Source organism: Macaca nemestrina, chromosome 5 (genome assembly GCF_043159975.1).
Source record: "Macaca nemestrina isolate mMacNem1 chromosome 5, mMacNem.hap1, whole genome shotgun sequence".
NCBI classification, from domain to species: domain Eukaryota; kingdom Metazoa; phylum Chordata; class Mammalia; order Primates; family Cercopithecidae; genus Macaca; species Macaca nemestrina.
Window position 1 is genome coordinate 11460011 of NC_092129.1, and position 12556 is coordinate 11472566.

The window sequence follows — 12556 nt, forward strand, 5'->3', positions numbered from 1 at the left end:
AGATGACAGCAGAGAGGAAGAGAAGAGGGGGAAGAGGGAGAGGATCAAGAAGATAACAGAATATCTGCCTTCATGCCAGCACCCCTAGGAGAGACTCTAGGGGACTCTCGGGAGTGGTAGCCATTGCAGTGGAATTGCCACGGATGGAGGCTTTCCTACCACCGGACGCTGATACAGATTTCCCAAGGCCACTGAGCAACCTTCAGAAAGCTGCCTCCTTCACCGGGGAGCGAGGCCTGGCCTTGTGTTTCTGGAAGGTGCACATGCTGAGGCCCTGTGTTTCCCTGGATTTCTGTCTGACTCTTGGCATAGCTCACCTTTATCTGGGGAAACCAATCTAAACAGGCTTTGTCTGAGGATGGCTCCACATGTAACCAGGGCCGCCTGGTCATAACAGAATAACCTGAACAGTACAAGTGGCGGGAAGCGCTGGCTCCACGCAGCTCCATGCGATATGTGTGTGGGAAACCCCGGGCTCTGTGCAGCCCTATGCATCATGCCTGTGGGAAAACCCCGGGACCGGCTCATCCCAACGCATCACGCGTGTGGGAAGCGCCGGGCTCCGCTCATCCCTACGCGTCATGCGTGTGGGAAACTCCGGGACCAGCTCACCTCAATGCATCACACGTGTGGGAAACCCCGGGACCAGCTCATCCCAATGCATCATGCGTGTGGGAAGCGCCGAGCTCCGCTCATCCCTATGCATTATGCGTGTGGGAGGCGCCGGGCTCCGCGCAGCCCCGTGCGTTATCCATGTGGACACCATGGCCTTTGGAAGACCGCCTGTAGGTGCCCCCCACTCCAAGAGCCTGGTTCTTCGAGAGGACAGAAAATGCAGCCGTAGGCGGGAGGAAGGGCCTCACCAGTAGTAGAGCAGGAAGAGGAAGGTGGGCAGGGAGACTGCCAGCTGCAGCCAGCGCCAGTGAGGCAGGACGTAGGCCAGCCCGGTAAGCGCCACCAGCCCCATGGTGAAGGCCATCTGGTACATGATCGCCACCGTTCTTCTGGAGCCCGAGCCAACAAATTCTGTGACTGAAACAGGAAGCGTTGTCGTTATGCGGGTTCCTCGCAGGAGCACAAAAACCCGTCGCTGTGCGTTCAGAAGCTCCGGTCCCAGTCCAGCTTGTCTCCCCGCAGGAAGCTCCCACCCGGCCTTGCCGAGCCCCACTTGCTCCCAGGCTTCTCTCTTGTGTGTCTCCCATTCCTCCTTCTCCCAAATCACAGCCGCGCTCACGCCTCCCCTTCTCCCTGGGGCCCCGGACCCATCAAACCAAGGCCCCGGTGATCCAGCAGGCTGCTTCGCCGTCTGGCTTTTCCCTGACCGTCCCTTTCTGCATGTTCCTTTACCAGCTGCACTCCCCTCTGCCTGCTTCAGGACTCAGTCCACTGGCCTCTCCTCCCCAGCGCCTTCCTCCAGAAGCTCCAGACTCAGCTGGAATATTTGTCAGGACCCCAGGGGTGTTCATTCATTTAGCAAATATCTTTGAGTGCCTACTGGGGACCTGGCACTGTTCAGGGTGTCTGGGGTACATCGTGAGCACAGGAGGTAGACTCCTGCCTTTGGAGGCCTCATTTGGCAGATGATCCACATCACAGATAAGAGAATGCAATCCTATGTTAAAGCGTGATACATGTTAGGGGAACAAAAATGAAAAGGAGAAAAGGAAATCAGGGGAGTCGTGGGTGGAGGGGCTGCAGGTGGTGTTGGAGCGTGGATGTGGTCCCAGGTCAGACCCCCTAACCATGTGTGGGACGGTGCCTAGCAGCAGAGGCTGTCAGAGGCTCCACACTAATGGGGCTGAGCCACCTCAGCTTCACCAGGCTGCTCATGGCATCTCAAGGCAGGAACCTGGGTGGATCCTCTTGGCCCTAGTGAATGAGTTCTCAGAATGCCAAGTGATAGCACCTTGTTTTCGAAGATGATAAAACATGGCTATTTCTTTTTTCTCCCCCACAAAGGAGTAAAAGCGTGGCTAATCCTCACTGCTGTCTGCCGTGCCCTGGCCTGGGGAAGGACAGACAACTCTTAGGCTGCTTCCCTCCCGGAAAGGATTTTTTGTTTTCTATTCTTAATCTTCGTAGAATATTTGAAAGGGGAAAAAAGGCTGATATGTAAAACTCTTCATATTGGTTTATACTTCAACTTTTTCAAAATCCTGATTTTCAAAATCCTTATTTTATTTGCTCCTGTTTTCTCTCCTAATTCTTGAGTGCCATTCAAGCCCATCGAGTTTGCTGTATTTCTTTTAAGGAGTTGCTGGTTCTTTCTTATGTAAGATGCTAGAATATTCTCTCACTTATCTCCTCTTCTGCACCCCCCCCCCGACTGCTGTGAGCACATCAGCATGGGGTCTTTTTGTTCTCTGAATACATCAGTTGATTAATAGATCACTAATCTAAGTGATAGTGTAAGTGTCTCAGACACAAAAAGACAGGAGGCCATTCTAGCCCATGTCCTGCCCTAGTCACATAACAACAAGGAACTGGTGCCCCTGCAAGCTCCCTGACCCCACAAACAACCCCCCACCCACGTTAGGCCCATCCCATTCTACCCCGAGACCTGGCCTCAGTCTCACAATAATTACTTAGGGTGTAGCCGGCCATCCAGTTGCCCTTGCTGACCAGGCCCTGCAGCAGGCGGAAGAACAGCATGGATATGTAGTTGGGCGCAAAGGCCATGAGCACACCCGACACGGCATTGACCAGCACGGTACCCAGGAGACACAGCTTACGGCCAAACCTTCAGAGACAAGGAGACGTGGAGGGCAGGTGGGAGAGGTTGAATTTGGGGTCAGACATTCATGGTGGAATGCCAAGGGTCACAGTCAGAGGCACTGCACCACTGTCCTGGGAAACTGCAGGGTCTATCAGGACAGCAGTGCCCAGTGCACCACCCAGACTGTTCAACTGTCCCTACAAGCTCTCCAGCCTTGCTGGGTCTGAAGAGGAGTCTGAGTGCTCCCAGCAGCATCACAGCTCAGCCGGGCAGTGCCCGCAGCCCCTCTCCAGTTCTCACGCCTGTCCCTTCACCTTATCTTCATATTTAGCAGATGGCATCGTTATTATCGCCACTGGTCAGGCTGCACCTAAACCAGGCTTCCTTCCTCCCATAGTCTTATCAACCATCATGGAAGCTTTTCTGTGCCATATTCAGCTCTGATAGTGTAGCCATACAAGGCTGTTTCTCTTCTCCTTTTTCCGGGAATGAAATGGGCAAATTACTCTCTAGGATTGCACTGTTCCCACCTAATCTTTTCAACCACACCCCACATTCTCTCAGATCCAAGGAAAGAAGCCAAGGGCAGTCCACGCGGTGTGCCCGCCCGCCCGTGCTCCCCACCCGCCTGCCAACTCCATCCCCTCTGCCACCCCCACCTGCCTCCACCATGCCACTTGTCTACCTTGTGTCCCCTGGCCTCAGACCTCCACCCTACCTCAGGACAGCCCCAAACCAGCCAGTAAACCCTCACCCTTTATGAAAACATAGGAACTTCTGCCAGAAGCCACGTTTTCTAACCAGGGATGCTCAGTCCCAGCAGCGGCACCTGGCTCCATCCCCTCTCCTTGTCTCCTGCAGCGGCATCTGGGTCTGTCTCCTCTCCCTGTCTCCTGCGGCAGTGCCTGGCTCTGTCCTACCTCCCTGTCTCCTGCAGCGGTACCTGGCTCCATCCCCTCTCCCTGTCTCCTGGGGCAGCACCTGGCTCTGTCTCCTCTCCATGTCTCCTGCAGCAGCACCTGGCTCTCTGTCCCTTCTCTCTGTCTCCACCTCTGAGCTGGGCCCCAGACCCCCACCAGGCCTGGGTCTCCAGCCCCTCTCTTTTTCCTGCATCCCTGATTCCCTCCCCTATCAGCGTCCTCATCCTGGACCCTCCCCACGCTGTTTTAAAGAGTTGCCATGCAACTCCACTCTCCTACCTTCCAGTTTTCTCCAACCACCCTGTCCTGGGTGCCCCGCCCCACACAGCAGATTCTGACCATTCCTCCTCGGGGTCTCCTGGTGCATTTCCACAAGCGCCCTGGAGAACAGTTGTCCTTTGATCTCACTGCCATTTCTCCTACATCTCCTTTGCCAAGGCACTTTCCCTGCCTACGTGTCTGCATTGCAGTTCTCTCTCAACACCCTCTTCCAGCGCATCCTGATATGCTGTGTAGCCTTAAATACCAACTACTGGTGAAAAACCCCCGATATTGAACTCCAGCCCATACCCCTTTCCAGAGCTCACTCACATACCCAAGTGGCTCCTTGGCATCTCTTCGTAGATTTCTCAGGCCGTGCAACACATCTCCAAACCTAACATCTCTAAGAGCTCTAGCTTCCTCTATAACCTCTCCCCTATCAACTGCTGAAACAAAATCCATTCCTAACCCTCTGCCTCCCATCTCAAAATGGCCTCACGAACATGCATCTGCTGGAAGCATCAACCTTCCTGTGTCCTCTCTTTCTCTCAGCCCACCAACTGTAGAATCCGCATGCAACTTCGACCCTGAAACACACCTCAGATCTCTCCACCATTCCCCTGGCAGCCCCACAGTAGCCCAAAGCAGGGTCTGCTGTGTCTTGTCTCCAACAGCTTCTGCAGTTGATTCCAACTGGTCATGTTCTCCACCATTTTCCCTTAGAATCTGTTCTCATGGCAGTCAGGGGAGGCTTACCTGGACTGGCCTTTACATACCTGTCTGCAACGTAGCCAATGCCCAGAGAGCCAAACAAGAAGCCCGCATTCAAACAGGACTGAAAGAGGTCCAGCTTCCAGGAGTCAGCACACACCAGGTTGAACTGCCAGTCACACCGCAGCAGGAGGAGGACCAAAAGCACAGAATGATGTGTGAGTCAGGACTATACCCTTCCATCCTCTCTTCAGCAAAGTAAATGCGTTTCATGAAACTTGGTATCCCTGGGCTGTTTAACAGAGTTTTCTCCTACTACATTTTCATAAGACAAATTCAAAGTTTCTGACGAATCACTCAGCAAATATCAAATGCGATTGACCCTTGAACAACATGGGTTTGAACTGCACGGGTCCACTTATAGATTTTTTTTTTTTTTCAGTAAAAGTTACACCGAATATGCCTATCTCTTCTTCTACCTCTTCCACCTTTTCTTCCTCTGCCCTCCAGGACAGCAAGACGGAGCCCTCTTTTCCTCCTCCTCCTCAGACAACTCAACCTGAAAACAATGAGGGTGAAACCTTGATGATGATTCACTTCCACTTCATGGATAGCAAATACAGTTTCTCTTCCTTATTATTTTCTTAACATTTTCTTTTCTCTAGCTTACTTTATTGTAATAATACAGTGTATAATACATATAACATACAAAATATGTGTTCATTGGCTGTTTATGTGATTGGTAAAGCTTCCTTCCAGTCAATAGTAAGCTATTAGCTGTTAAGTTTTCGGGAGTCAAGAGTTACAAGTGAATTTTCAATTGTGTAAAGGGGTTTGGTGTCCCTAGCCCCTACATTGTTCTAAGATCAGCTGTATTCCTAACACCTGGTACCACTCTCATCATGCAGTAATTAAAGAGGCTGTTGTCAACAGCCTTGCTATTAGTAGTTGGTTATTGAAGGACAAAATGTCTTTGGAAAAGAAAGCAAAAGGTCTTCTCAAAAGATACACAGTTGCTAGGTAAGATTTCTAAAAAGAAATATAGCCAAGGAGGTAATTTTTCCAAAATAGAAATGTACCAAGAGAAATACATGTTTTCCGGAATTGGCCAAAGATCCTTCATTAATTACATATTCATTAGTATGTATTTAGTTATATAAGTGCCACCAACAATTCTGTACATTCTATTGTTGCTGTTGGGGCTGTGAGTGGCAACCCAAGAAGAGGGAAGCAAAGACAGTGGGGTTGCCTTGAGATAGAGTGTGCCTTAGGGTCACATGTGGGTGAGACCCAGGTTCAGAAGAACATCAGAGGCTCCCATGCACAAAAGCCAGGAGAGGGGAGATATCAAGGTGGCAGGGACAAAGGAAAAGACAAGCGTGGTTTGCTGGGAAGGGCTTGTTTTCTTTGGGTTTTTGGAGAAGGCAGATGCTTCCTGGGTTTAGAGGCCTTGGGGAAGAAAACCAGGAGTGGAGGGACATCCAAGAGTCCTACCTCCCCCAGCATAGAGTATGGTGACACTGGCACATGCCTAGACATGGTAAAGGCTTGATGGCAGAAGAATGACCCCTTCCTCTTTAGAGCTGAGACAGGCAGAAAGAGTGGACTCTGGGGAGAACAGAGGCAGAAAGAGTGGACTCTGGGGAGAACAGAGGGTGTTGGGTGGGGGCCTCTTGACCCCTTCAGTTCTTGGTGGGTGGGGGACACATCCTACCTTCCCAACCCTGTCCCTCTGCACTGCTCTGTCCGCATCAGGTCCATGGCTTCCCTAACCAGAACACTGTTGAGTGTGATGGCAGCAAGTCGCTTCACAACCCTGGGCCTCAGTTTCCCTGTCTGAAACATGTGTTGTACCCATTCCATCACACCCATAGGGCTGCTGTGTGCATTGGAGGGGAAGAATCACGTGCAAACAGCTTTAATAAATAATAAACCCTTTTAATTTAGAAACAGGTTTTACTACCCCAACCTCCAACCCTCAAATCTCTGAAGTTGCCAGTTTGAGCCATGCCATGCCCCGATCCTGGGGTCAAACATTCAGAACTGGCTTTGAGCAGTGGCTTACACCTTCATCCCAGCACTTTGGGAGTCTGAGGCAGGAAGATTGCCTGAGCCCAGGAGTTTGAGACCAGGCTGGGGCAACAGAGTGAGGCCTCATCTCTACAAAACATTAAAAAATTAGTCAGACATGGTACCATGTGCCTGTAGTCCCAGCTACTTGGGAGGCTGAGGTGGGAAGATCGATTGAGCCCGGGAGGTTGAAGCTGCAGTGAACTGTGTTCAAGCCACTGCACTCTAGCCTGGATGACAGTGTGAGACCCTGTCTCATAAACAAAACAACATTCAAAGCCTCAAGGACTCTGAACTCAGCCAGCCTGGGTTCTGTCTGATGGCCTGACTAGTTCCTTGACATGAGCACTTGTTTTTCCTGAAATATAGGTTAAACTCTGTGTTACCACTTGAATTTCAGAAACAAATACAAGCATCTCCTAGTAACTGCCTTCTGCCCAGACCCCACTCAGTGTCTGCTCTCGTGGGTGGTACAGCTCTGGGGCGTGCGACAAGCTACTGCTGATTGTCACTTTCATGTTTTCTGCCAATCTCGATGTTGATTTCCTCTAAAATTCAGCTTAAAACACACCTCCACGGAGCACCTCCCAGGTCACCCGCCCGATGTATAACTCTTTTCAACTGTGGTTATTTTCCTGCCTGCCCTGTGCTCTGCCATTAGAATACACACGGAGACATCCTTCCTGAGCTTATCTGGCCTTCCCAGGGTCTGTGTCTCCAACTGCCCAACTCTCTCTTTGCAGCCTCCACCCGTGTGGTCTACTGTACAGGATTTCACTCAAGTTGCAGGGGTCAGGGGAAGATGTGCAATTATTACCTGGGGCCTCGGCTTATTCCCTTCTCAGCCATTGTTTTTCTGGTTTTCATTATAATCTTTGCAAGTTGGTGTCTCTGTAAGATGTGGCTGCCGCCTTCCTGAAACACCCTGTTGCCATTATGCCCCAGGACTGTGTATGGAGCCAGCGAGCTCCTGGAGCTGGAGTGCATCCCACCTTCCAACACCACAGAGAACTGACTCTGCCCCCAGGCTGCCCTGAGGATCTTTCTAGAGCTGCCTGCAAAGCTTGTAAACGTGCCATGCTTCCTCTGCTCCAAAATGCCAGCCCAACCATGAGTACCCCGATACATTTGTGCACCTCGAGAAGATAGGCCAAACCCTGGGAGAAGCTGGGGCTGCACAAAGGTAGGGACGGGATGGAGGGTGGGAATCCCCTAAACCCACTCGCTGCTCCTGCTGGGATTTCACCAGGGCCGGGGCAGCTCTTTCTGGCACCGTTATAAAGCAACCTACTGCTTCATCACAAGAACCACTCAGGGTCCTGGTGAAACCACAGATTCCCTGTGGATTCTGCCTCAGTGGGTCCCAAATAGGAGTCCAGGTGATCCTGATGATAAGCCAAGTTTGGGAAACACTGATGTAACTACCTCTGTCTCCCTTGGCCTGAGACCCCTTTCCCTTCCTCAGCATTCATGGCTGATGGAAGACACCTGGCCTGCTGTGGGGGCTGTGGCTGAAACCAGGACTGACAGAGGAGATCCTCTTGCTGGGAGAGTCAAAAGCCAGGAAAATGCCCACATTCCTCCCCCAGTGAACCTCGTGATCTTAGCACCTAGCTTTGGGGTGGGAGTTAAACTTGGTGTTCAAACAAATTAGCTCATCTTCCCTCCTAAAGCAAGTTCCAATGTCCAAGGCAATGCTAGGTTAAAAATTAGTTCTGCAGAAGTGAATAACTAAGGTTGATTCCCCAACAATAATTTTCAGTTTTGGAGGAGGAGCTGGGGTCAAGGAAGTTGGGGTTAAAGTGGGAGACAATTCCTACCCAGGAACCAGTTTCTATCACCCTCCCACCTACCCCCAGGCTTCCAATCACCTTGGAAAATCTTCACATGAATCCCACCACCCTTCCAACTCACCATGGCCATCAGAGTTCCAAAGAACACTTTCTCCTGTAATCACATCCTCTTCATCGTCCTTGCCCATCAGAGTTCCAGGATTCCTACAATCCTCCCCAAGGCTCTATATCTTGGGGTTATTGGAAGTCCCCTCCACAGCTACCATGGACAGGCAGGCTGTTCTAAAGCACTCTCGGGCTCCTCTCATCTGTCCCAGTCTCCCCCCTCCTGCTGCACCCCAAGGTCCCCTCTTACAAGGCCCCTCCATCTGCCCACATGGCTGCCTCTCTGGGGCTCCCAGCTCAGCATTCAGAAGCTCCATTTGCACATACTCCCCAAGCCAGAGCCCTCTGCCAAGCTGCGCCTCCTTCTCCCCAACCCCAACAATGCTGGCATCTCTTACATCGTGTCTTCCCTTCATTCCCATGACAACAATGTTTTGGCCAACACTTCTCACCGGGGCTCTTTCTTGGCCTCCTCAAGCATCTCTCTACCTCTCCTAAAGCCTCCAATCCCATCGCCACCACTTCGCACCCATTCATGAGTCCAGCTGGGATCGCATTGCTTGCCTGCCTAAATAAGACCGAAACTCCTTTGTTGGGCGCTGAGGTAGCATTGCCAGGGTTCACAGATAAAAATACAGAATGCCCAGATAAATTTGAATTTCAGATAAACAACTTTTTTTAGGATAAGTATGTTCATGCAATATTTGCAGTCTGAGTTATCCCAGTATCAAATATCATGCAGTATCTGGGACGTATGTATCTTATCCAGTTGGGTTATCTGAAGTTCAAATGTTCAAATTTAACTGGGCATCCTGTATTATACCTGGCAACCCCACGCTAAGCACTCCATATTCTGGCCCCAAGGTTAGACACCAATGTTCTCCCCGCAACTCCTCATATCACGACCTTCATATCAGGGCTCTTTGTACCCTGAATGCAGCAAACACTCCTTGGGCCCTGAGCCTGGGCTCAAGCTCTCCCCTTGATCTGGGATCTACTTCCCCTCCCACCTGTCCCCTCTCCTTGCTGGTCAAAATACCACCTGAGGCTCAGCTCAAAGACACCTCCTCCCAGAAGACATCCATGATCAGATCAGAGCTCAGCATCTGAGATCTCTGCCTTCTTAGAGCCCACCAGTCCCTTTCCACCCTGCTCATGGCATTCACCACAGGTGGCCTTGGGCTGTCATTAAATGAACATTGGTCTCACTCTGGCCACCCTCCTCCCCTCTCAGTCCCAAGACTGCAGACTCCTTGAGGGACCTCACAATCTTCTTCTGTATCTCCCCTGTGGCATCACACCCCTGCACCGGAACAGAGGGAGCGTGCCGCACATACTGGCTGGATGTCTGACTGGAGGAATGATCACATCTGATCTCCTCAAAGCAGAGTATGTCTCAGTCCCAGAGAACAAACACGTCCCCATCCTGCTCTGCTTCTAGATTCCCAGTTGGGAATGTCAGACGGTTGGAGATCCCTGGAAGGAGGGTTGCCTAACTTGTTATCCATTGGTGGAGGATGCCTTGGAGACAAGATGTCTGGTAAGCATCGTAAAGCCAGTCGCACAGGCACCTGCTCTGCTCCAGGCAAGCACGTAAAGCAATGCTCAGGCCCAGAGGGGAGGGACCCTACGCTTTCCTCCAGTAATAGCCCTACATGTGTCACCACTGAAACCACTCAGGAAAGGGAAGAGAGGAAGAGCAGACTCAAGAAGCCCTGAGAGCTTGGGCGAGGGTAGTGGGGGCAGACAATTGGGCAGGACCAGAAGCAGGGAGGACCCGGTTACCTCTTATTTCAGGGAAGCAGTGCCCGCGCCAAAACCACGCCATTGCTCGTTACTAACAGAGAGGCTCTGACAGGCTTTGGCCCACGGCTTCTCCAGCCGACCAAGCGTCCACACTTGTTACCGTGCAATACTTTCAAACGGGCTCATGATGGGAAAAAAATGTGGTGACACTTTTTACTAAAAGATTCTCAAAGCAAAATGCTCAAATAATCAAGTAAACTACTCAAGCAAGGCCCTTTTGAGGCCATCGTCCTATCCCAGAGGCCCCATCGGACCGCACGGTGTGACTCAGTGTGGGTTTGCTCAGTGCTTTCACAGATCCCAGCTGAACTTCATATCCCTATGAGGCAGCTGCCCTCATTCCTGGTTGACTGATGAGGAAATGAGGCTCAGAGAGGCAGTGACTTACCCAGTGATGCTCAGCTAATAAGGGGCACAGCTGAGATTCCACCAAACATTCTCACTCCCAAGCCAGGGCAATTCCAGGCCACCTCAGCACCATCATTTAGGTCAATTGTCATCGCTCTTGAGTGGAAGGAGGGGGCCCATGGTACTATTGATGGGGAAGCAGGGCCCAGAGCAAGTTGGTAGTTCTGGGAGAAGCCAGTGGGGTAGGCAGAGAGGCTCCTGGTCTCCCAGCTGAATCCCATTCAAGCAACTCAGCAAACTGGCCCCCTACTTGTGCTGGCTGGTCTCTCCTGCCTCAGTGTCCTCCTCAAAGACCCAGAGTTTGTGGTGGATTAAACTAGAGAAAAGAATGCCCCGTGCCTAGGACACAGCCAGACAGACACTAAGTGCACAATAAACACAGCCCCCTACCTGTTTCCTGATGTGGACCTGAACCTCATAGGATATGCTTTATATTTCTCCCTGTCCCAGGAACTCCCGTGTTACAGAGGCTCTTTTACCTCGGTGACGATGGAGGAGCCAGGAGTGTCGTACACCCAACCATCCTGGCAGGGGCCCAGCGGCAGGTGGCTCCTGTTGGTGGCCAGGCTAGCCAGGGGGTCTACGCAGCTGAGGGCGCTCTGGTTCCAGTCCACTTCATAGCGCCTGCACTGGCTAAGGAAGGCCTCGTCCAAAGGCCCTCGGCCTGGAACTGTATAGTTTAGCTCCTCCGCATGGCTCCAGCCACAGCGCTGGCTCAGCTCAGCCACCCCGGGGCTCTGGCAGCGGTGGTCAGGTGTGAAGCCCAGGAAGACGATGCCCACACAGATGGGCCCAAAGGCAGCTGATATTAGGCATAGGGTGAGGAAGGCTTGCTTCTGGAACCAGCCAAACTCCCCAACCTGCTCCAGAATGTCATCTACAGTGGGCATGATGACTCAGCACGCTTATGGCCGTGGCCAGACCTGCTCTGGGCTGCAGTGTCCAGGTGCAATGTCTCCCTTAGAGATCTTTGAAAAGGAGTGGTTTGAAATCAGTTTGCTGTCCAAGTGTGAAACATCTGGAAGGCAACCAAGTAGAAATAATCTTTTACCCCATGGTGCTGGTTTCAGGAAATGGGAGAATGCACGTGGCTGCCTGATCAAATGTTTGCTTTGTCAGGGAGCGAGTCATTGGGGTCGAAGCCTGAAGAGAATTGGAGTTCAGCCGCAGAGCAAGAGGAGGGCAGGAGAGCAGGCCATGCAAACCTCCTAGCAGCCCCCTCAGAGCTCTTCCAAAGAGAATATCTATTCTTTTTCTAGATGTGATGGTATGAGGCAAGTATTGGGTGACAGCCAGGTACTAGATACTGTATTTGGCTAATTAGTTCCCATGATACCATTTAAGTCTTTTTTTTAGGTTTGTTTTCTATAGGTTTTGGGGGAGCAGGTGTTATTTTGTTACATGAACAAGTTCTTTAGTAGTGATTTGTGAGATTTTGGCGCATCCATCTCCCAAGCAGTATACACTGCACCCAGTTTGGGTGTTTTGTTTTGTTTTGTTTTGTTTGAGGTGGAGTCTTGCTCTGTTACCCAGGCTGGAGTGCAGTGACTTGATCTTGGTTCACTGCAACCTCCACCTCCTGGGTTCAAGCAGTTCTCATGCCTCAGCCTCCCATGTAGCTGGGACTATAGGCACGGGCCACCACGCTGGGTTAATTTTTGTATACTTAGTAGAGATGGGGTTTCTCCATGTTGGCAAGCCTGGTCTTGAACTCCCAACCTCAGGTGATCTGCCCACCTTGGCCTCCCAAAGTGCTGGGATTACAG

The 12556-nt window shown here is 51.5% G+C and overlaps 1 protein-coding gene across 2 annotated transcripts in view; it reads right to left on the reverse strand.

Moving 5' to 3' along the window:
• The window catches only part of LOC105492009 (solute carrier family 22 member 1), a 34783-nt gene extending 22972 nt beyond the window's left edge, over positions 1-11811 (reverse strand). Inside the window, exons 1-4 of one of the 2 annotated variants that reach the window (XM_011758836.2) lie at positions 11270-11811; positions 4674-4777; positions 2586-2740; positions 864-1032 (exon numbers count right to left, since the gene is read on the reverse strand). In XM_011758836.2, coding sequence (XP_011757138.2) covers positions 864-1032; positions 2586-2740; positions 4674-4777; positions 11270-11680 — 839 coding nt within the window. In that variant the 5' untranslated portion in view covers positions 11681-11811. The remainder of the gene's footprint in view (positions 1-863; positions 1033-2585; positions 2741-4673; positions 4778-11269) is intronic. The other variant, XM_011758835.3, reaches the window with a different exon arrangement.
• Between the last annotated feature and the right edge of the window lie 745 nt (positions 11812-12556).